The 24,834-nt window shown below is 51.9% G+C and overlaps 1 protein-coding gene across 1 annotated transcript in view; it reads right to left on the minus strand.

The window, feature by feature from the left end:
- Positions 1 to 2,095: 2,095 nt before the first annotated feature.
- Positions 2,096 to 24,834, minus strand: part of ABHD12 (abhydrolase domain containing 12, lysophospholipase) — a 79,977-nt gene continuing 57,238 nt past the window's right edge. The window contains exons 3-13 of the mRNA XM_058563365.1: positions 20,124 to 20,229; positions 17,307 to 17,426; positions 14,088 to 14,118; positions 12,975 to 13,020; positions 10,773 to 10,902; positions 9,423 to 9,460; positions 8,802 to 8,881; positions 7,592 to 7,674; positions 5,179 to 5,257; positions 3,966 to 4,093; positions 2,096 to 2,792 (exon numbers count right to left, since the gene is read on the minus strand). Coding sequence (XP_058419348.1) covers positions 2,753 to 2,792; positions 3,966 to 4,093; positions 5,179 to 5,257; positions 7,592 to 7,674; positions 8,802 to 8,881; positions 9,423 to 9,460; positions 10,773 to 10,902; positions 12,975 to 13,020; positions 14,088 to 14,118; positions 17,307 to 17,426; positions 20,124 to 20,229 — 881 coding nt within the window. The 3' untranslated portion in view covers positions 2,096 to 2,752. The remainder of the gene's footprint in view (positions 2,793 to 3,965; positions 4,094 to 5,178; positions 5,258 to 7,591; positions 7,675 to 8,801; positions 8,882 to 9,422; positions 9,461 to 10,772; positions 10,903 to 12,974; positions 13,021 to 14,087; positions 14,119 to 17,306; positions 17,427 to 20,123; positions 20,230 to 24,834) is intronic.

Below are 24,834 nucleotides of genomic sequence, written 5' to 3' on the forward strand. Positions count from 1 at the left end.
CCTGGCCTCTGTGTTTCACTCAGCACTGAGGGCATGGCCGGGTCCCGGGGCGGGCCTCAGACCTTCCCTCTTAACCAGACCGGGCTACATTACAGCCCATCGTTCTGGGATTGAGGACAGAAAGGTCTCTTGTACCGGCCCTGGGTGGGACTTACAGCCCTCTGTGCATGAACTGCTGGCTCTTTAAAGAAGCGTCGCGTCCAGCCACATTGGAGACCATCATCTGGGCATTGGCGTTTTTGGTGTGCATTGTATTGGTCCCTCTTTGCACCTGTTTTCTGCCACCCACTCCTGACCCTGGGAAGTGGAATGCCCTGGGGACCAAAAGATTGTCCCCCTAGACTGTACAGCTGCAGGTTGAATCAAAAACCAGTGTTATCCAAAGAACCCGAGAACTGCAGGCACTTAGCACCGTGGACTCCTGTTGGGGTCATGGCGTTGCGAGGCTCTCCTTGGTCGAGGGCAGCTGAGGTGCACCCGGAATGCCCACTCCCCATTCCCAGTCTCAGGTCGGGGGCACTAAGAGCTCGTCCTGTGGCTCCCAGGACACAAGTGTAACTGAAGAGTTCACAGCTGTGCACATCTCTCTCTGTTCCTTTTCCCCTGTTCCTTTTCTTTTTTTTTTTTTTTCTTTTTTAAGGACTGGTCCTGACTACAAATTGATTTTGTAACCCATCATCAAAGGGTCGGTCCTAACCCAGTTTCAGCTTAGCTGCTTAGACCAAGGTGATATGCTCAGAAGCCACCAGGTGGGGGTGTTTGGACCTGACTCACTGACAGACGATGGCCCAGCAGCTGCCAGCTCAGAGCTCCCCTCTTGCGCTTCCTCATCTTGTCAGGCACCTGTAACACCAACAGCTTGTGTTTTCACGCTGTATCCTACCTCATTCCCCCCAAAAAAGATCTGCGGCAGCTCACATCAAGTTAAAGAAACGAGATGAAGACCTGAGCCCAGGGAGAGCAGGCCAGGTCTGAGACAGCAAGTGAGCACGTCCCGTCCACTTCCTTGGCTGAGATGGGCTGGGAATATGGCTGAGACGTGGGGCCTCCAGGATCCTCAGTGACAAAGCAAGAAGAGCACCCCATGTCCATGAAGGGGCTGCCCAGGCCAGGTGGCATAGTGATTTAGTGACTCTCAGGGCCTCTGATGCAGAGCAGTTGCACAGAAAGATGCTACTGGGTCCCAGCTATTGGACCAGACTGTGTGTCCCAGCTCAGATGGAGATGCGAGGAGATGCGCAGCCAGGAACGGGGCGGTGCTCATACCTGAATTAGATAGAGGAAGTGGGGGGGGGGGGGACACACACCTGTCCAGGAGAAGATAAATGTTCTGGCAAACTGACCTGAGGAGAGTCTATTCACGTTTCAGCCTGTTTTAGGAAAGGTGTGCATTTCCCAGGTGTCAGAACAGCCGTAGGCAGCTCTAAGGTGCCTCAGACAGTAGAAGGTGGAACCTGCGCTGGCCTTTGCAAGCTGCTAACTCTGGCCATGAGACCTTGGAGAACAGGCAGGCAGACGAACGAGCCCTCCTTACCCCTGGGGAGTTTCTGGGCTGCCAAGACTGGAAAGTTCCAGAGCCTTAGGACCCAGGGGACGAAAGCCAGTCATCTCATCTGGGGAGGCCCTGTCTCAGGCGGGCTCACATCCTGGGATCTGGGACACACCCTTGTACCTGCACAGCAAGGGCAGCTCCAAACCCCTGTTCTTATTAAGGCACACACGCTCTGGTTCTCGGAGGAAGGTTACTTAGCCAGGATGTAACAACCTGGCCCTTCCCCAGCGCTGGGGACGGTGAGAAGCAGGATCTTTGGTGCATGGAAGAGGCAGACCTGCAGGTTGAGCAGGTGAGTGTGAGGTTGAAAGGGCCACCCATGTAGGTCTGTATTTTAGGAAACTGCCATCTGCCCCATCTGGAGAAGCCGGCCCCACCATGTACATGCCTGCCCCTTCCCCACCCCAGACAACACCCCTCCCATACATCTGCAAGGAGGGAGGAAAGCAAGACCCAGGATTCTTGGTTTACAGAGCCACCCCTCCTCCCATGTGGCCTGAGGCTGTGGGCAGGGCCTGACGGCTGGAGGCCTCACAGAGAAAATGACGACAGACCACCACCACGATTTTATTCTTAAATAAATGCTCAGTCTAAGGCCAGGTGAGGCGGACAGGTGGGCAGAGAGCGGAGGAAGTGCAGATCACAGGCACCTCCCCGCTATGAGCACTGGGGCCCACCCAGAGAGGCAGGGATGCCAAGGAAGGCAAGCAGGGTGCGTAGAGGGCAGGAGGGGATGGTCAAACCACTTGAGTCCATTCTGCGTGTGCCAAGAAGGGACAGAAAGAACCCAAGTCTCCCCATGTTCCTGAAGATTGTGCCAGAAAGCTCAGTGTGGTCCCGAGACCCCACACCTCCTGCTCCAGGCTCCCCATGCCCAGCTCAGGCAGTGTGGGATCAACCAGCCACGGTGGCTGGCCTGCTGTCACTGTCTTCCCAACAAGGGCTCAGGTTGAGTGGCAGCAAGAGGGAGAGAGGGCCACATGCCTGCCACCTGTGTCTTTCACAAAGATCCATGTTACCAGGCACTGGGGCAGGACGCCTCAGGTCTGTTGGGGCCTCCTCAGCCCACCATAGCTGGCATCCGAGGCCTCTCTCCAGGTGCATCACAGACGCTGGCACCCCCGGGGCTGTAGGGTGCCAGGCTGGCTAGAGGAAAGGGGGAGGAGGGCAGAGGTCTTCACGCTCCTTCAGCAGCGAGACTCAGTGCTGGCGCTCAGGTTCCGACTTCCCCAGGAATTCCCTAGACCAGAGGAGGTCACCCATCAGCCAAATCCCTTGAGCCCAAATCAAATGCCATCTCCTCTGGTCCTCAAATGGCCTCTCTGAGGAGGCCTCGAAGGAGCCTGGAGGACCACACTCCCACTCGGAAACCCTTTAGTGAGCTGAACAAGCAGGGCCCCAACAGCATCACCCAGTCATCCTGATGCGTGGGAATAGAGACCAGGTTATGGGCTGCTCTTCTTTATTCTGGACATTAGAGCTATACTCTGTTCTAAATTCACTGTAATATATTCCTTTTATAATGGGGAAAAATCACACCCCATACTTTTTCAGCTCACTGTCTCCCCTCAGTAACCCACGTCTGTGTGGCAAGGAATGGCAAACCGCTAAAGAAATGCAGCTTTACCTCTGGAACTTCGAAAGGCAGCCAGAGGAGAGCTGAAGTGTGAGGTAGACTTACAGATGAGATACACCTCATGAGGGCCGATCTGAGCCCCACCCTGGCTCAGCAGCCCCGGAAAGGCAAGCTCTCCCTGTCCCCACCTCCGCATCTTGCAGAAGGCCACACAGCCAGGAGATAGTGGGCTGCCTGTGCCCTTGGACTGGAGGTGGGGAGGCTGGGCCCGCCACAAAAGCCCCAACTCCCAGGGTGGGGCTAGGCCTGGTCCAGTCCAAACTCTGCCCTTGGCCACCACCTCACCCCTCATACTCGGGCTCTGCACTCGGCCCAAGATGGGTGCCCACAGCCCTCCAGGCTGCAGCTCATGTCCCGGCCCAGGATTCTGGCCAGCGCAGCCAGGAGCACAGCCTCCCTTCAAGCAGCAGCTGGGGACAAACTGACTTTTGAGGAGTTGGCCCAGGCCAGAGTGCCCGTGTGCTGTGTGCACAGGGCAGCGACCTGAGGGGTGTGTGGGAACTCCTGTCCAGAGCCGTCTGTGGGCTGGGCGCCCCTATGTGGGGTGCCTATGGGCCTGCACAGCCTGGACCATGAGATCACTGCCTGGCTGACCATGAGAACGGCCCGAGGGGAGGCAATAAACACTCTCCACCGCTCTCGATGGAAACGGCAGGCTCTTGAATCCCTGCGACCCTTGGCCCCAATGGGACAGCTCTGGCTGCTGTGCCTGCTGCACGCCTGGCCTGGGCCATTACCACCGGCGGCAATATCCCCAGTGAGAGGAGAACGCCTCACCTCAGTATCCGTGGAAGCTCAGGGCTCTTGTAGATGTACTTGTGCCTGTAGCCGAGGTCTGAGTGAAAGGGGATAAACTGAACTTTGAAGTCTCGGAAGCTTCGGGATGGTGCAGCGATGTTGTAGAGCTGGGGAGTGGGAGAGGGGGGTCAGTGCCGAGATGGCGGCCTGGTGGCTTCCCCTTCAACAGAGACCTGCCAGTGGCCGCTGCCTCTGAAGAGCAGTCCAAGCCCCCTATGCACAGCACTGCTGCCCTGTAGCTTGCCACAGCCAGGGCCCGGGCGGGGGCTGCTGGCAGGAGTCTGTCCCAGGCTCGACCCCTTGGCCCGCCATTCAAGACCCTCTTTGTCCTCACGCCTGTCTCCCAGACCACCCTTCCTCAGCGGGCGGTGAGGTGGATGAGCCAGCACCACAGAAAAGGCCCCCTGCCGTGTGGTGTGGTGTGGTGGCCCAAGTACCTAGAGCAGCTCTGATGGCTCAGTCCTGGGGGCTGGGACGGGCCGTGTGCCTCAGACTTTGCTATATGCCCAGTCAAGGCCAGTCACCAAGCTGGCTCATGATCTGTCCCTCGTCAGCCCCCTCCTTCCACCCCAGGAGGGCAAGGCTGTGAGCCCAGACCCACTGGAGGGAATGGACCTGGCCCTGGCAGAGCCCACTTCTGAGGCAGAAGTGGCCCAGGCGTCACTCCCTCTAGGCTGACTCCGCCCCTTGCCATTGCCACGGCCGGGCGGTGCTCTCTCCTACCTCACCGTCACCCAAAATCTAATCCTGCCTCCTGGCAGCAACAGCAAACATGAGGCCCCATGACAACACGGGGTCCCCTGACAACAGCCCAATCCCAAAGGCAAGAGAGCAGACGAGAGGTTCTGTATCAGTTCTACCGCTGGACCCCTGCGCTGGGGGTGGGGGAATCCTCATCATCAGCGGTTCTTTTCCTCCAGGCAACTGGCGAGCCCTCCCGGCTGAGTGCCCTGCCGTTGAGTTTCTGTCAGGCCAGGACCCTTGTACGGGGACCCAGGAGCCATTCCCTTACTTTTCACGTGTCCTTTTGTGGGTGGCATCAGCTGTGCGGCCCCTGCCCCAACCCTGCTGCCGACCGCCCCTGCCCTTCTCTTCCTCACAAGGGACCCTGGCCAGCAACAGGACCCTCCTCCACATCTGCCTGTGCCCAAAGATGAGTTTGCTTGACGCCCACCTGCACCAGGACACCCACCTTTCTGCCGAGCTGGAAGGGCACAACCGGGTCGTCCTCGGCATGCAGGATGAGCAGGGAGCAGGAGATGTGCTTCACACTGTGGGGAGGAGGAGGGGCTAGACCGAGGCCCCAGGCAGAGGCTGCGGGCTCCTGGCCCCCCGCCCCACTCGCCGCAGGGACTTGGTTTAGGGAGCGTTTCACTGTGGTGCTTACTAACAGCTCCAATTCTGCTAAGCTTTGTACTACGGAACTACAAGTTGATTTCTCAGATGTTTCTATCAACATCTATTCTAGGTGACAGGGTGTCAGTCAAATCTAGAGATCAATCAATTCATTCGACAAATCTGGCCCCTGCATATTTTCTGAAAATTGAAAACAGTTTTGCCAGCAGACATGTTCATTTCATGTTACAAAACAATATTTACAAACTGAATCATTTAGGTGGGCCAAAAAACCTATTACAAATGAATGTTACTAGGAATCTATTGGTAAAAGAGTCAATATCCTCTCACCTACCTTTGGTGTAAGTGACATTTAGGGTCACTCCAGAATGTTTAAAAGTAAATTAACATTTTTAATAGGTTCACTTGATCCAAACCCTTCAGCAAACCACATAATGGGGGGAGAGGCTGCGGGACTGATGCGGGGGCTCCTGACAGGCCTGACACCTGACGGGACGTGGGCCAGCGGGGTCGCCCTGCCCAACTTGTCTCAGTCTGCGTTTCTGCTAGTGCTGCACATGCACACACGCCCTCGCCTCGTTCTGCCTCCAGAGTGGAGCGTTTCTGGTGTGCAAGTCCCACTCTGACAGAGGGACTGACTGTCTGTTCAGAACCTCCACAGTACGACATCTGTCCTCACCTTTACCTACTCTGGAAGAGGCCTGGCGCACATGCCGTTCCCTTAGCGAGTATTTGGCAACAGAGCTGCTAGGCTCCTGACTTCCAGTAGGTGAGGCCTGTGCCTGGGGGGAGGCACTGCTGGCCCCTCGACGCTCCCACAGGCTCAGCTGGGGGCTGGGGCCCTGCACTCACTGTGGTTGTGTTTGGAAGGAATCCAGTTCATTCAGATAATTCTTTAAGTTCCAAAACAATAATATTTACAAATAAGCAGGGCTTTTTTTATTTGCTCAAATTTTAGTTTGTTCTATTTTTATTTTTAGAACTAAAACACATAATCGAGGAGAAAAATACTCCATTTTTTCACATTCTGTTTCAAAGTGTAGATTTTAAACATTAACCGAATATTTAGATAAGGATTTTTTTTTTTTTGAAGAAATTAAAACCTGTGAAATAAAGATATCACAAAGACAATGTCAAGAGAATCTGAATGTTGTTCAAAGAAAGAGTTCTTAACAAGAATATTATTTTGGTTTAGCTAACAGATATGTTTAATAATCAACTTTGTCTGCTGGTGGGAGTGCAAACTGGTGAAGCCACTGTGGAAAACAGTATGGAGATTCCTCAAAAAATTAAGGATAGAACTACCATATGACCCAGCTATTCCACTGCTTGGGTATTTATCCAAAGAACGTGAAAACACCAATGTGTAAAAATACACGCACCCCTGTGTTCACTGCAGCGTTATTCACAATAGCCAAGACTTGGAAGCAACCTAAGTGCCCATCAAGGGATGAATGGATGAGGAAGATGTGGTCTATATACACAATGGAATACTACTCAGCCATAAGAAACGATGAAATCCAGCCATTGGTGACAACATGGATGGACATTGAGGGTATTATGCTAATCGAAATAAATCAGAGGGAGAAGGTCAAATACCATATGATCTCACTCATAAGTAGAAGATAAAAACAACAACAAATAAACACACAGAGACAGAGATTGGACCGGTGGTTACCACAGGGGAAGAGGGGAGGAAGGAGGGAGAAAGGGAGATTAGACACATGTGTGTGGTGATGGACTGTAATTAGTCTTTGGATGGTGAACACGATGTAATCAACGCAGAAATAGAAGTATAATGATGTACACCTGAAATTTACACAATGTTACAAACCAATGTTACTGCAATAAAAAAAAAGAAAAAAAAATCAACTTTGTAACATCTTTCACTAATGAAACATAAGTCACATGCTGAGGCAAAGCCACTTTCTGAACAACAGTTACTATTCCTGCTTTAATATCCGCTCAGGAGTCTGGGTTTTGACATACCATTTTCAAATAAACAACTGTATGGACAAAAAAATACATGTTGTTTTCATCTTGCTTTAATCCTACAGTCTTTTTAAATTCCTTTTCTGTCAGCTGCAGCTCTGTAACTGACTGTCTCTTTATAAAGACCTGCTGGTTAGGGAAAAACGCTAGTGTTCAGAATTCCATCCTATTTGGTTAATGTCATTGAAGAGGCTTATCCTGGGGATTCTCAGCATTTTTCTAAATTGAAAAATTAGGTACTCTACCACAGTACTCACTTTTCATCATTTGCAAATTTAATTCCACTGCTTGTAATGGGATCCAGGAAGAACCAGTCAAACCCAGGGAAGTATCGATATATCTGAAGACGACATGGAAACAATGTGCAGATGTGTCAATTAAAATACCCACACCGAGGGCCAAGGTCGAGGGTTCAGATAGGGTGCCGAGTGCAGGGGTTGCCCTGCTCCCAAGCAGACTGACCCACCAGAGCTGTGCTGGGGTGCCCCTGCTCCCCCAGCCCCCCGACCACAGACTCCCTGCTCAAGAGGCCCCTAGACCAGCTGCAGTGGGGGCTGCCCACAAACGGGGCTCCCACACCTCAAAGCAGCAGCCCAGACTTCCCATAGACATCAGAGCTTCCACCCCCGGGAAAATGGGAGTCCACGAAACTTGGGGAAAAAGCAACATCAAAGTAAGACTAGACAGAGAACTCCTCTGGTCTGCAACAGAGCAGCGAGGTCAGGTGGTGGGACGACACAGCTCCCCCAGAGCACATGGCCAGCTAGAAAGCAGTGGGACAGAGGAGTAGCCCCCATAGGCCAGGCTTGTAAAAGGAGGGTCCAAGGCCTCAATCCTGACCTGTGAGGGCTGATGACTGTGATGCCCGTCATCCCCTCCAATTGTCCCCTCCAATGGTCATCCCCTCCAATTCACCCTGGAATCCCCACCCAGGGTTTACCCGGGGTACCACCCAGAGACAAGACCAGGACAGCCTGGCTGCAAAGTTACCAACTTTGTAGGCAGCTCTGTAGTCAGGCCAGTGCCCAGAACTAAACAAGGATTAATTTTTAATAAAATCTGTATCACTAGAATATTTAAATAATTTTTATGATTATTTTTATTTTATACTTATTTATTTACAGTCATTTTTATAGTAATTATTTTTTTTTTTTTTTTTTTTTTTTTTTGTGAGGAGATCAGCCCTGAGCTAACATCTGCCAATCCTCCTCTTTTTTTTTTTTTTTTTTGCTGAGGAAGACGGCCCTGGGCTAACATCTGTGCCCATCCTCCTCCACTTTATATGGGACGCCGCCACAGCATGGCTTACCAAGCAGTGCGTCGGTGCGCGCCCGGGATCCGAACCAGCGAACCCCGGGCCGCCGCAGCGGAGCGCGCGCACTTAACCGCTTGCGCCACCGGGCCGGCCCCTATAGTAATTATTTTAATAATGAAAGTAAGTCCATTTTCAATAAGATCTATACTTGCCACTGAGAACGGATGGCTCTTTGCTTCTTCACGGATATTAGTGAATGGAGACTCCAATATAAGGGCTTCTGGAGGCGTCTCTAGATAAACAAACAGGGAAATGTGATGTGGGCCAGAAGCCCCAACAAAACCCACACTCCATGGCCCAGTGGAGGGTCCGTGGGAGGCGGCTGCTCCCAGACAGGACAGTGCACCCTGGGGTGCCCGCCTGGCTGGCCCTGCCCCTCAGGCCCTCCCACAGGCTGGTGGGCAGGAAGCCCACACGCAGGGGACCCTCTGGTGGCCTTGGGTTGCTCCCGAGAACCATCTGCTGAAGCTACTTATCAGGAGGACGGCCCCTGGCGGCGCTCTGCCAGCTGCTTGAGAACCCACAGGGAAAGCAGGCTGGGGCCAGCCGAAGGTCTCCCAGGCCACAGCCACAATGCCCTCCTCACAGGCTCTGCGCGTACACCAAGCACTGTCACCATGCGGCTCACCCGTCAGCACCCACTTCCCAGGAACTCGCAGCAGGGCCTGTGAGGCAGTAAGTGCCCAACCACTCTGCCGGCCCCGTGGGCATCCTGGGACCAGGAGGAGCCCCTGCACACACCCAAGGACCCACGACCCACACGAGCCCCCTACCTCGCTCACAGAGGCGCCGTACCAGATTTGTAGCCACTCTGAGAAGAAACAAACTGTTCAGTTGAATTATAATGAAAATTATTTTAGATAACACTGTTCTAATGTTGGAAAGTGACCAGAGAAGCTGTGGGATCTGCGAAGTGACTGGTGGGGTTGTAGGCAGGAGGACTGGGGGGACAAAGATGCCTCAGGACCACAGGTGGGGCCACTGCCCCAGTCATCAGCTAACCCCTCCAACAAGGACCCTCTGCGTCCCCAAGGTGTGCCCTGCCACCTTACCCGGAACAACTACGCAGCGCCACCCCTCAGCTCATACCCAGTCAGTGTGGGTGCTACTGAGACAGACGGGGGAACTGCCCCGTCAGCTGAGAGAAGGCTGCAGTCTGCTTGCACAGTTCCTGGAAGTGGCAGCATTTGGAGTCCGTCAGGCCCAGGGGCTTCTTGCCATCCCAGGACCATACCAAGGGGTCCTGGTGCAGACTGCCACGACAGGACGGCCTGCACCCCTCCACCAGGGCGCCTCTCTGTGGGCACACAGTTAACTCTCCCCATGAGGGCAAAGGCAGGCTGGAAGGCCTTGTTCTAGACACTCCCCAGCCTGCAAGCCCCCGCCCAAACTCAGCATGCTGTCCAAGGTGAGCAGCAAGTTGAGAAAGGGGCCGCAGCCACTGCACCAGAAGGAAAGGTAGCAGAAACAGGGATGGTTGCCGAATGTCTGGGGGCTCCTGGCATTAACAGCAGCGGCACCTTGTAGGAACACTCTGGACCTCACATTGATAGATGGAATGTAAGCAGCCCCAAGCAGAACATTCGAGTGCTTCCTGTCTTGGCAGATGTAGAAGGGAACCCCCACTGCTCCTCCTCCAAGTTCTCCGGTGAGCCACGTAAGGGCCAAGTGGCGAAGGGGTTCACAGACCTCCCTCGTTTGCACATAACCAAAGCCGGGCACACAGGCCGCAGGCCACACGCGGTTCACAGCCGGGGCCTTGAAGGCTGAGTGCACCTGGGATGTGAGCCCCATCCGTCCTGCTCTGGACATCTCCCTAAGGCACAGTCTGGGGCTGAAGCCAGTCTGCCCTCCTTGTGGATGGAGACGGTTGCCCCCATGACTACCCACATGTGTCCTGAGTCACTTCTTGGGTTGAGGAGTTCAAGTCGCTCAAACCCTTTGTGGTCTCTCCTGGCACTTCATCCCTTGTGCCGGCCATGGGGTCAAGGGAAAAAGCTTGTTGGGACTAATGGTGCCATGGGATTCAGAGGCCACCAGGGCACCCTTCGGGAGCCTGGGCTGGAAAGTCACCGTGTGAAGACCTGTTTCCCCAAAGGCCACATCATCCTGGGAACTCTTACCCAGTGCCTAGGGAATGGCCCCAAATATATACAGGATTGTCTCCACTTCTTGCTTTGATCCAGTCAAAAACATGGAGTGCGTCATAGGTCATGCCCCGCTCCGATGGTGTTCCTACTGAGTCGCCCCAACCTGGGAGACAGAGCAGCAAGAGGAGGAAGTCAAACCCAGTTCATGGAACATCGTGAGGGGCAGGATCACCCCCTCCTCTTTCTCGGCAGGCAGGCCCAGGCTGGTCTGGGGCAATGGAAGTCTCTGCCATCACCCTCCACAGCTCTACATGCACGCCCGACAAGCCCGCTCCTACTTCTCCTACCTCCTCACCCAGTTACAACCCCTGAACCAAATGGCCGTCCGAGTCCCGATGAGCAGCTGTGTAGATGGGGCAGTCAGACACACAGACCCCTGTCAGCACTGATGGGTTATCAATCTCCCCAACACTTCGGACTCACTGGTGGCTGGCCCAAGATGAGGGGCCAGTGAGAACCCAGCCTGCCCAGGGGCCCCTGCAGAAGGACAGGAGCATCCCCCAGGGGCCCCTCCCCCCAGTCTCCAGGAAAGGTCAAGTGCTATTGTCATTTCCAGCAACTCAGCAGTGAGTCATCATCAAATGATCTGAAAGCATCACGAGGTTCAGAAAGAGCAGGTTCTGCTGCATAAGCAAAATCCACAAGTTAGTGGGCACAACAAGCCATTCCCCAGGGCATCCCAGACACCAGATTAGGGAAAGAGTCACTGGAGAGACAAGGCCAGGGCATGGGCGGGAGGCAGGAACACAAGGACAGGGAGAGACGGAGAGACGACACAGAGACAGTCAGAGGTGGGGCTTTCGTCTCTTGTATGGCTTAAAAATGCAGAATAGATAAGCGCTGAAAAGAGGAAGTGCTACATGGGATTTCATTTCTTGGTAGCAGCACAGGGAGGTGAACAAGGATGAAGGCTGCCCCTTCTCATTATCCTGAGGTCTCCAGTGCACAGCAGGAACAGAAAATCCTTTTTAGCAGGGAGAAGAGGATGAGCAGGTGAACTAATTCCAGATCTTCATTTCAGAATTTTTCCCAACACAGAACTTTCATCCTGATGGAACATTCTTCCATGAAAGAACCATCCCTGTGGTACACAGAATGGCCCCCAAAGAGGTCCACATCCTCATCCCTAGAACCTGTGAATATGTTAAGTTACCTGGAGGGGGAATTGAGGCTGCTAATCAGCTGACCTTGAGAGGGGAGAGTATCCTGGTTTATCAGCTTGAGCCCAGAGTAATCACAAAGTCTTTATAAGTGACAGAGAAAGACAGAAGTCAGGATCAGAGTGATGCAGACTTAAGGGGCCACAGCCGAGGAATGAGAGCAGCCATGAGAAGCTGGAAAAGGCAAGGAACTGGATTCTCCCATAGAACTTCCTGAAGGAACCAGCCCTGCCAACACCTTGATTTTAGCCCAGTGGGTAAAAATTTTGGACATCTGACCTCCAGAACAGAGAGATAATAAGTTTGTGTTGTTTTAAGACATTAAGCTTGTGGTGATTTGTTACAGTAGCACAAGGAAACTAACACAACACCCAGACCCCCAGTCTGAAGCCATTGACACCACTGCCCTCTCCTAGAAGGTCAGGGAAAGCCCACCACAGGGCCGTCAGCCCTTTGATCTTCAACCGAGAACCGTACAGAGGCACACGCTTCTCATAGAGTTGCTCACTGTTAATACAAAGCATTGTCCTGGCTCATTAAGGGAGAATGTTCTCAGCTTACGTCAAACTATGAGTTCTTGATCTCTTCAGTGGCAAGCCCTCTGATTTATTCAAGCAAGAACAAACGCCAAAGGGCAAAAAGAAGAATCTACCTTCTCTCTTAACAGTTCTTTTTCCGATTTTCTTAACTTCAACAAGCCAAGCTCTCCTGAGCACAAAACATGTCTGATGTCCAGCTACAGATAAAGTCGGAGTCCAAAAAAGAAAAAAGTATTTTCTACATGTAAAATATTGCTGACAGAAGGCATGTGCTGGGGTTTCAGGCGCCAGTGCCTCTCCTACAGGAGGGACGCCCTGGCATCTGCACACAGGACATGCATCAGAAGACCCCATCCCCTTCCACCACCTTAACACACTCGCAGTTGCCACGCCTGAGCCTGTCAGAATGAAGCCTGCACATCAGACACTGACGAGGAAGTGAGGGCCCGGAGCTGCACTTTCAAAAGAATGCTCACCTCTGTAGTCAAAGGTGACCACGTGGTAACCAAGGGAACTCAGCACCTGTAAAGTGAAAAATAAACATCTGGGCAACAAATCCATGCATCTTGGATCAAGGGCAACTTGCCTCTTATTAAACCCATCTGGATTTCTGTCTTCGTGCCCTGCACGCCCCATTCCCATTGGATCTTATAAAACCCAGATGTCACCGTTGCTACAGGACACGCTGACGCCCTCCAGAGCCACACCTGCTCCAGGCGCAAATCACTTCCATGATCAGAAACCTCAAAAGCGGACGACAACTTTCCAAACTTTCCCCTTCACTGACTCCATCCCACCCACTCAAGGGAACAAACCTCCCAAGAGCCCAGAGCAGTCCGCCGGGTAAATGACGGACAGAGCAGTGTCCCCACCGCACAGATGTCCCACACATTTGCTTATGTCCCTTTCTGCTCTGTTACAAACACAGACGTCCGTCTGAGAGGAGGATGAGGGGCAGGCTTGGTGGCCCCAGGACACTGGCAGTAACAGCACATTTCAGGCTCCAAGGCCCAAATACCTAATAAAGATAATAACCAAGCAAAAGTGAAGGTCTGCATGCCTGCTCGTAGCCCCCCTTTACCTGTGGAGGCCTGCGAGAGCTTCCACTAAGTCACCTAAATCTGATTCCAATGCAACCACATCCCTGTGGAGGCGAGAAGCTTCTGTGCTGGCAGAGCTCCGGAGCCCGCGCTCAGCAGTGAAGTGTGGCCCACAGTCCTCTCCACTCCTTTGACATATAACACAACAATACAAACAACTCCAAATGCCTTCTATGTGATATGCCAATATCTGGCACATGATCCACAAAGTCCAATCACTCTGACTCTGGATACTATCCCTGGAAGCAGCATTATGGGAAGCATTCCATGGTAGAGACTTTCACAAATGGCAGTGTTGGAAAGACCAAAAGTGATTAATTCTGAAAATTATTAGGACTCCCTTCTGGTTCACGCCTCCTGGAAACAGCCAGGACACAACACACAGGTACTGCTCTGTCCATCATACACCCTGTGCACACCGCTCTGCCTGTCCTCACACCTCGTGGATGCCACTCCGCCCCTCACACACCATGGGCCTTCCTCACCTACCTTGTAGAGCTCCACCCGGTGGTCGCCGCCTCTGGAGCATCAGGGAGAAAGAAACAAGAATGGGTGTTAGTGCATCTTCTCAAAGAGGAGGCTCCAGGGTCAAGAATGGAGCATCTCGGCCCTTAGTGGCTTGGTCCCACCAAATCCATATAGAGAAGGTCGATGGCGACAGATGACCTCCTCCTCAGGGCACCCCATGTGGCTCCAAGCCTGCCTCTGGCAGTACCATGCCAAGCAAGGGACAGGCTTAGCACTTTGGGGATATTTCTTCATTATTTCCTTCCTTTCATTTTTGACTAGGTAACGTATACGTACAATACAAAATCCAGAAGATACAGAAGGATACACAGCAAGCCCCCACCCTCTCCTGCTCCAGCATCCAGCCCTCTCCCTCAGCATCCAGTCCCAGAGTCCAGGGATCAGCTGTGTAGACAGAAGGGAAGGCGCTTCTCCACTCACGAACACACACCCACCCACAGGGGCGGGCCCACGCACCCTTGGCCTCTCACTTTTCACTCACTAAATCACAGCCAAGTCTTGGTACACTCTTCTTAGTGCTGGTTCACCTTCCTCATCTTGTGGCCATTCTGGCTCTTTCCCAACTGCTGTAACTGAAGTTTTGTGGCCGTGGCCACCCTACACAACGTCCTTTCACATATGGGTGCCCCACGTGTAGGGTACTGCTGGGTCACATGTGTGTGCAATAGTAATCCTGACCACTACGGGCCCTTGCCTCTCACTAGGAGCGTGTGAGCACAGCTATCTCCCAGCCCCTTGCCCACAGACCAGTGTTTCAGTGGGCACTGCTGATGGCCGAGGCTGACCAGGCTTTCACATGTCTGGGCCTCTGTGTCCGGGGACTGCCTACCCTCTCCCACTCTCTGTCCAGCTGTTGGTTGGCTGTTATTGTTACTGTTACTGTTATTGTTACTGTGGCACCAAAGTGGGGACTGGGTTGCGCTGGGAGAGGAAAGCACGTCAGCAGGTGGGCTCACCCTCTCCAGACTTCTCAGTAGCTTTCTTTCTTTCTTTTTTTTTTTTTGTGAGGAAGATTGGCTCTGGGCTAACATTCATGCCCATCTTCCTCTACTTTATATGCAGGATGCCGCCACAGCATGGCTTGACAAGCGGTGCGTTGGTCCGTGCTTGGGATCTGAACCTGTGAAACTCCAACCTGCTGAACTGGAATGCACGAACTTAACCACTACGCCACTGGGCCAGCCCCAACTTTCTTTTTTTATAATAAGCATTTTGGGCATTTCAGGTGTGTGTTGGGGGAGGGAGTGTCCTTGAGGGAGATAAGAACAAGATGAAGGAAGAAAACCGATATAATGCAGAAACAGAAGTAGAAAGGAATGAGTTTCAAGACCAGAGGGAAATACTGCAAAGTGTTTTCAATTATCTTTGGAAGAGTTCCTGGTGGCTCTGTTTTAAATTTTCCAAATTCTCTATCTTCAGCAAAAGGAAGAGGGATTTAGAATGTAATATAGTATGCAGCAGCAGCCGAGGGCCTGGCTCCCAGGGAGTCTGTCAGAGAGCAGGGGCTGAGGGGACCGTGAGCTCTGCAACAGAGAAAGTCTTTGTGGGGAGTGGGAAGGAGCAGGAAACCTTTCAGTCACAATATTCCTTCAAATCTGAAGTGATGGGCAGATTTGGTCTCTTTTTCCATGTGATTGGCATTGCTGAACTGAACCTTAATTCACATAAACTGCAAACCTTTCTCATTTATAGAAAGATGTTACAACAGCTGTTTGTAGCCACTTGCTCTTCGAAAAGCAGAAGAGAAATCCACTGTAGCTTGTCTCAGACAAAGAAGAAAGCAAACTGCCAAATGCATACGTGATTCAGCAGCTAAGCGCTCTGTTCTCACTGCTCAGAAACCATCCTCTGGGGCCATGCTTCCCGGACTTTCTGCAACATCCCCCGTGCAGCCCCGCTGCCCAGACACCCACTGTGGCCTGCCCTCCCCCCCACAAAGGCTCATGCATTGTTCTCCTTGCTGGTTCTGCCTATGAAATGACCACTTCCCAGCCTGCCACCATGGCGAAAGCACCACGCTGACCCCCACCCTGGCCCTGTGGTGGCCCTTCCTCCTGTCAGCTCCTTGCCACCTCTCTCTCATGTGCCCTAAGGAAGCTGGGGAAACAGTGACCCTCCCAGGGTTTTCAGGTAATGCTTTGTTCAGAAAATGCACCTCCTCCCCTCACACACGCCAGCTCTCCCACAGAGACTCTTCTGAACAAGGCCGACCCCGTGGGGTGGAAGGAGCCGTCTTTAAACCAAGGATAGTAGCTCCAATCCCAGCTAGTCTGAAGGACATGCCACTAAACTCATTCTTGAAAAGCACCTGGGATAAACCTGGGCAAGGGCTTTAGCTGCCACAGACAGTATGTACTTCATCGACGGCCCAGGAGCATGCACTGGCATTGCTGGCTTACTGCTGGAAGCAGAAAACTCATGCAAGTCACCCTGCCCTGACAGCACGGTGGGGTGGCCTGCGAGGACAAGCTTGTCCATAAGTGTTCAGCTGGGGTCTCTTTGCTGGCCTTCCTCTGCCTTTGGCCAACCCTCCTTTGATGTCATCCCTGCCCCTTCTCAGCACTCACTGCCCCTTTACAGGAAGTGTGCCTCCTCCTCCAGCAGGGCACACCTGCCAGTGAGAAAGCGCTACCCTGCCTGTGATCTCCAGACTGAGATGACAGACACTGTTCGTGAACAGGGGACAGCTTTCCCCAGGGCACGCTGTGGCCCTGCAGTATCACAACAACCCCTCCTTGAGGGACCACTGCTTCCTCACTCACTGAGAAACCTTGTTCCATAAATCACAGGCCCTCAGGCACTTTGCCCTTTAAATTAGGGCAGGAAGAAGGATCTGGGTCACTCTGACAGAGACGCAGCCTCCTCCATTCCACCCCAGGTGCAGCTTCAGATACGGCGTTTCTGGACACAGCTTCCCACATCTGCTTAACGCGGTGGTTCCGAAGGAAATAGGGCCCAGCCACTTGCACACAGCCCTGCTTTGCTTTGAGCCTGTGGGAACGCTGCTTCATGTCAGTTTCCCCAAACCCCACAGGAACTCTGCCTTTTCCTCTGTTCTCAGGAAGCCCCACGGTCCCACCACGTGCCTGCTCCCTCACTGCGGTGGGTCAGTAAACCCAACTGGGCTTTAGGGCACTGGCACTGCAGGAAGGATGTGCTACGTGGGCTCCTCCTCCTCACCTGGTGCCCGCATTCCCGTGCAGGTACAGGATGATAGGCTGGCTGGAAGCCAAGGCATCCTCGTACCACATCTGGTCCTTCCCTTGGGCGTTCTTCCACCAGACGGCGGGGACAGTGTGCCTGGAGACAGAAGCAGAGCGGAGCAGCGCAATCAGATGATGGCGACTGTGGACGCAACGACTGTGGAGATCTGGTTACAACTAAGCTGAGAGCAGGAGGGTGAGTGGGCTGGGGAGGCAAACTGTCCCCATCACCTAAACAAACAACTACCAAACTCCAAGCTGCCGGGACGGCTTCTGACACTTTAAAGAGGAGATCTTCTGACTTACAAACAGGGCTCTGCCACAGAGGCTTGCACTGGTAGCAGTTACCAGGGGTCGGGGACGGCCGTTTCTCCCATATGCACTGGAAGCTCTGTGAGGTAAGATCCCATCTGGATCAGTCACCAGGCCTTCAACTGAGCCTAGCACAGAATGAGCACTTAATAAATACCAGCTGAGTAACATCATCTCCTCTCATACGTATCCACATTTTTAAGCTGAACACAGTTTAACTCATAATAAACCTCAGATAGTATCATGCTGTCATACCTGCTAATTCAACAACACTGATCTTTAGGAGCTGGATTAGAAGCCCGTAAGGCACCATTTCCAATGCACGGCACATTCCAGAGCCTGCTCATAAGCCATCCTGGAGCAGACCCATCTCTGCAGGAGATGTCGCAGAGGACGTGCCATGTGGATGGGCTCCCAGTAGCCTCGGCCCATTCCACCCCCTGCCAGGCACTTAGAGATTTGGTCTATCTGGCCAAACCCTCCTTCAGACAGATGTTCTGGTTACTCTTAACTCAGGCCACATCAAATACTGTTAATCACTGGGAGGGTCTGAATTAATAAGGTTTTTCTGTAAAACATATTCAAATTCATTGGCAAGAATGCTTGAAAATATTAAAGGGCCAATTTCTTATTTTCTAGCTCTTAAGTTTCAGCATCTCTTTCTAATATTTCTCTTTGACCTGCTCCAGAGGATCACATTTTGGGTGGTTCTGACCACTGTCATTATCACTCTCCTATAATTAAATCTATGGGATGGAAAGGTACGTTTTAAAGGTGCTAGAAGCTGATGGGCTTCCAGTAGCCAGCCTACCCCAAACTTGGGGCTCCTGACAAAGGTCCAGGTAGCTCCTGGCCAGAGGGGAGGAACCCTATTCCTGCCAGGTGGAGACCTTATGCCCACAGCCAGGCAGCTGAGAACGAGCTGACGGCCTTGCACACCCCTCAGCTTTCCTCTGTGCCTTTGCTGGTGGGAGGATCTGACAAGGTGCCAGGTGAGAGCAGTTGGTGCATGGCGCCTGCTGTCGCCCAAGGGCCCACAGCATTCTCACGACAGCACGGAGCACAGACGTGGGCAGGCAGCAGGCGCCCACAAGCACGAGTCTGGCTGTCACTACCTTGAGACCTGCCATGGTGGTCACTAAATACAACGTTCTTGGGGCACTGCTGTGACAGCTTTCAGCCTAAGGATCAGCACCACAAACACCCCTCCTGCAATACAACCGCTCTACCTGAAGAAGTCCTGACTAACCCCCATGTCTTCAAAGCACAGACCTCTACGAACCAGCAGGAAGGCCAACCAATTCCCACCAAACAGGTCTGAGCAAACCACGTCAAGCTTCTGACTGAAGACAGAAAAGCAAAGTGTCCCATGCACACACACTGGGTCAGTCAATGCTTGATTAAATCAAACCAAAAACGACAACAGAATCTTGTCCCAGCATCAACTCCTAAGAACAAAACTCCCCTTCTCACTTTATGTTCTTTACCCAGACCATTATCAGAAATGCCAAACTTCCTGCACTTCCTCGGAGTCCACACTGAGAAGCATCTCACACGCATGGTGGTTTTCTAGGACAGCGGAGAGACTTTATGGCACTAAAAAAGACCCAGCTAGATAAAGGGGCAGTGACTCAGAGCTGCTTCTGAGAGAAAAAGAAAACGCCACAGGGAGGGAAGTCAATTTTAACTTAGTTGTTTGGAAACACCCACTTGTCCATAGGAAAAAACATTAAAATTTATTCCAAGGAGACACGAAGAAGTCACAGAGCTTAAGTCCAATTTAAATTTATGGCTAGGGCCGGCCCCGTGGCTTAGCGGTTAAGTGCACGCGCTCTGCTGCTGGCGGCCGGGTTCGGATCCCGGGCGCGCACCGACGCACCACTTCTCTGGCCATGCTGAGGCCGCATCCCACATACAGCAACTAGAAGTATGTGCAGCTATGACATACAACTATCTACTGGGGCTTTGGGGGAAAAAAAATAAATAAATAAAAATTATAAATTTATGGCTAAAAAAAGTAAATACTAAGAAGATAGCAAACATCACCATTATCAACGGCCCAAAGTGCTGCAGGTGAAAAGAAATCAAGCTGTTTTCAATATCTAGACATTCCCTTCTCTGAAAAGAAAAAGTATGTCTCCAACCTGCACTCATGAGTCTGTGCTTATGTTCTCTTTGTTTCTAGCTTTTCCCCTCGCTGGAAATAAGGCTCTCTACAAAAAACACTCTGGTTCACAAAGCCTTTGCTGTTGGAAAACCTCAGAAGAGAGTTTAGGGCCACCTCTTCGTGCTCCATTAGGATCATATTTAGCTGAGATCTTTGCTTTGAAAATGGAGTGGACGAGAGTAAAAGGGACAGGGAACAGTTTCAGAGACCACTGTCAAGGACAACACCAGCCATGCCACACAGGGCCCCTCCTGCCTCCCAGAGAGGCTGGAGAGCAGGCACCTCGGCCCTGCAGCCGCGTGGCCAGACACTCACCAGACTCCAATGGTCACGTCTTCCTCTGGCTGGAGGTAGTAATTACAGGTGTGATTCAAACCTTGATCCTGTGGTTTTTTCAAGTCAATGAAATAGGGAACCCTCACTGTGGGGGACAAAGAGATGGAAACCAGGATTAGTGGGGATGGATGCACACACACACACGCACACACGTGTACACGCACACAGCAGAGGCAAAGCTCTTAGAAAGTGCCAGTCTTTTCCAAAGCAATCCTGCCAGGCGCACTGGGTTCTCCAGCCTCAGGCGGGGGTGTAGGCGAGCCTGCACTGCAACACTGAGAGTGCATCTACAGATCCTCCAGCGAGGACCAGGTCTGAGTAGAGACAGACCCACTGAAGGTTGTTCAAGGTGTGAAAAGACGCAAATGAAGGAAGATCCTTGAGAGGCCTGAGGGACCACCTGGCCACGAGAGAGGTTAGAGACAAGAAGCCCAGTGAGGCCTGCGGAAGCAGCTCAGGTGAGCTACAACTGAAGGCTGGAGCCAGGTGGTGTCCAGGGACAGTCCCAGGACTGTCCCAGTCACAGTGTGTTCTGGAGCTGGGGCCACAGGACTCGACCAAGTGAATGTGGGTGTGAGCCAGTTAAATGGCATTCTGAAGTTTCTAGTGCTGTCACTTAACACAGATAAGACGGCAGAAGAGAAGGTGTGGGTGCAGGGAGGCCAACGAATCCACAGAACTGGTTCAGAGCTGAGTGCAGTCAAGGGGAATGGTGCGGTGGGAGCCCTAAGTTGAACAATCTGCCACCAGGGCAGAAGTCCATGATGCACCCATGGAGACTGCCAGGGCATGAGACAGAGACGATGGAGATCCACTGACCTGGAGGAATGTCCGTGAGTGACAGGTAGGTGAGAAGAACCAGGAAGGAGCAGGAAGATCACCGTGTGTGCCGCACAATCCCATATTGTTATTGTAAAAATAAGGAAACAACATCGACATCAACACCACCACCCAAGTGTGGCTTGGAAAGAAATACAGAAAGACTCACTGGGCTGTTAACAAGAGTTCAAAGTGCGTGTGTGTGTGTGGGGGTGATGCTTAATTTTTCCCTTATACACCATTGTACTTTTATTGCTTGTGGTGAAAACAATTTTTGAAAATACATTTAGCTGAAAATTGAAAAACTTAAAAAAAAAAAAAAAATCCAAAACCGTGAGGTGCGTTTACTCACTTGCAAGTTGGGCAACTTCCAAAAGGGGTAGAGACAAGGGGCAGTGTGGTCCTGACTTCTAGCCAATCCCACCTTCTACAAGGAAGTCACACATCTCTTTACAGTTTTCTTCGGTGAAGAGACTAGTTTCATTAAATAACCTCACACATCCATGCAGCGCAAAAGCCAAATGTGCTCATCTCCCACTACTGCCCCATCCTGTGCCACAGCCATCAATCTGCCACCTCAGGGCATTTGCACTTGCTGTCCCCTCCACCTGAATGGTCTCCCCCCACATACCTGCACATCTAGCTCTCACTTCTTCAAATGGCACGGCGGCTCAGTACACATTTGCTAAAGAAATGAAATACCCAACTCATGAGGACATGGGGATACACACGTGCTCCTTCCCCAGAAATTCCCTGGGCATTTCAGACCATGCAGGGACACAAATTCTCCCATCAGGGCTGTTACTGTCAGTTTCTTACTCCCTCTCTTCCCCAAGAAGCAGGTTAAATTTTTAAAACTTTTTTATTTTCTCTCAAAAGAAAAATGTCAATCAAATGGGGTGGCATATTTTCTGGTGCTGCATCAGGGGTTCAGTGGTAGGACCCTCACCTGCCGTAGCTCCTGGTATTCCCACCGGGCTGACTCCATGTGGTGCATGCCCTTCCTGCAGCGCCTCTTATAATTTGCACACCACCCCTGAAACAGGCTGGTACTCCTGCCTTGTCGCACCTCTTGTGAAGTCCCCAGCTCATACCTGACAGAACTGGGGTTGGCACCCAGGCAGCCTGACTCCATAGCCCATGCTCCTGACTCATCGGACAGGAAGCGAGAACAGTAAACTGGCTCTGATCCTGACTGGCCCTAAATGCCCTTGCTATGGGTCGACTGGTGTCCCCTCAAAAAAGATACATTGAAGTCTTAACCCTAGCACATCAGAATGTGATCTTATTTGGAAATAGGGTCTTTACAGAGGTAATCAAGCTCACTTGAGGTCATTAAGTAGACCCTGATCCAATATAACTGGTGTCCTTATCAAAAGGGAAAATTGGGACACAGAGACAGACAAGGACAGAAGACAGTGTAAAAACACAGGGAGAAGGCAGCCCTGTGACAGTGGAGGCAGAGACTGGAGTGGCACAGCTACAAGCCAAGAAACACCAGGGACTGCCAGCCACCACAGAGGCTGGGAGGAGCGACAGGAGGACCTACCCAGAGTCTCAGAGGGAGCACGGCCCTGCTGACACCTTGACTTCAGACTCCCAGCCTCTGGAACTGTGAGAGAATAACTTTCTGTTGTTGTAAGCCACCCATTTGTGGTATTTATATGGCTGCCCTCGGGGAACAGATGCAGCCACGCTTATGGAGTTTAGATTTTACTGCAGCCACAGGACTCAGAGAAGGATCCTGACTGGAGACAAGGCCTGGAACGGCCTCTGTTTCTTACGCTGTTTCAGACGCAGGCGCCCACTCCTGCGATCTCCATTCTGTGACTTTGTTCCACTCTGTGGAAGCTGAAGGCTGCAGCTTGATGTGCCAGTTCATCAACTGTGAGGGGAAATGACTTCCTCAAGAAAACTCTCAGTATCCAAACCCAGTGCCCACACCCAGACCCACATAATCAATTCAGCTCCTGAGGCTGGAATCACCCACCCCCACTCCCCATGCCAAACAGAAAGTGGGCATCCTCAAGCACTGAGGGCGCTTGGCTTTCGCTGCCTCTGCTTTCAGGTCTTGCCGGTTTTGTATCTGGTGAGAAGGCGGCCAAGCTACTCACACTACCCCAGAGCTCTGAGGACTCCCTATCCATAAAAAGTGTTTTACAAGGATTAGCAGCTATTCTGGAAAGCTTTCAAGCCCGAGAAATCTAGGAACTGAGAAGCCAGATTCTACTCTAGGATAGCCTTACTCCACAAAGCTTATCTTCTAGTTCACTCTTATTTCTGTTTTAGAAACAACCACGAAACAGGAGGCAGTGAATGTGCCAAGGCCAGTTGATACCCCCTGGGGGCCTCCCCTCCCACAGCAGTCCCTCCCGCTAGTAGAAGGCCCCTGGTCAGCCTTGGGTGTCAGACAGCTCCAGAGAGTGGTGGCCAGAGGAACCACCAACTGGTGCTAAGTTAGCAGAAATGCCACAAAGCAAAGGAACTGGGTCAAGGGGTGCAGGAGACCCAGGCTGGCCTGAGGAGGGTTGCAGGATCTGCCTGGGCCAGAACATAACCTTATTCCTGCTGGTCGGTAACAGGTGGGCAACTGGGCCCTCTGACCTCCCGTGTGATCACATCCCCTTAGCCTATGACTCTGGGATGCTGGCTGGAGCCCAACCTCTGGGTCCCCGCTTTATCTACAGGGTTGGAGGAGGGACAGAGCACACGGCCTGCTGGCAGCCCACTGAGGAGGTGGCAGGGTCAGATGTGGGGAGCCCAGGACAGTGACCCAGCTAACAACTTTTTCAGAGCGATTTTCATCTTCTTCTTCGTTGCCAGTCAGGGCTTTTCAGTTCATCTTTCGTTTGTTTTTAGAATGATCATGTATTTTTTGCTTATGAAAATATATTTAAAGTAGAACAATGTGTTACATCATAGGTGCTATGCTTCTTCTAAAGCTTATTCATCTGATTTATAAACTTGGTTTCAGACAGATTTGCTGTGAGATTAAGAATATATTCTTTAATCACATTTTGAGGCCCAAAAGATTATTACACTTCCTTTAATGTCCAAATGGAAATCCACAGGCTTCACATCTTGAGAAGATAGGAATGGAGGGGCCACCCCAACACGCAGGCCTCCAACAGTGGGAGGGGAAACTGCCAAGTCCCCGCAGGGCAGCGCTGGAGACCCCCACACTTCTGCAGAGGAGGGGCAAAGAAAGCTGACTAAAAATCTCCTTTAAAAACCCGCTGTAGGTGACCCTAACTCCCACGCAGCAGACATGTGGAAGGAAGGCATTAGGGACCGGCATCTCCCTGGCGGGCTCAGGGCAGCCCCACTGCCCAAGCCTAGCCATCCTCTTTCCTGACACAAGGGGCTGGGCCAGGAGAGTCCAAAGTTCAAAGATGCTCCTGGGGAACATCCTGCCATTTCATCAGGAAACCAACAGAGCAAAATGTGTGGGCTGTGTCTGAAGTAGCCCAAATAATTGATCTGAAGAAAATGAACTCAATTCAAATCCTTGCTGGGACTCTACCCTGAGAGCAGCACCGACACATACCTGCTGCTGCCCAGGTACCAGAGGCCTGCACAGTTGGAAAAGCTGTGCAGCCTCCATTCTAAGGTCCTCCATCTTGAAATCTGCAGCCCTGTAGCTCTGTGTTTACATGTAAACCCAAACTCTCTTCTGTGCTGGACCAACCACGGACAGTTAAGGGACATTGAAGCCAGAAAAACAAAACTCCCTTGATTTTAGTATATTGTTAGTTCCTTTTAAGTTTGTGCTTCTCACAAGTGGCAAACACTAAGAGATAATAAATTCCTAGAAGTTCAGCTACCTTTCTGTCAGAAAAATCAAATGCCTCTTAGTATACTACATGAATTT

Source organism: Diceros bicornis, chromosome 19, assembly GCF_020826845.1.
Source record: "Diceros bicornis minor isolate mBicDic1 chromosome 19, mDicBic1.mat.cur, whole genome shotgun sequence".
Taxonomy (NCBI): Eukaryota; Metazoa; Chordata; class Mammalia; order Perissodactyla; family Rhinocerotidae; genus Diceros; species Diceros bicornis.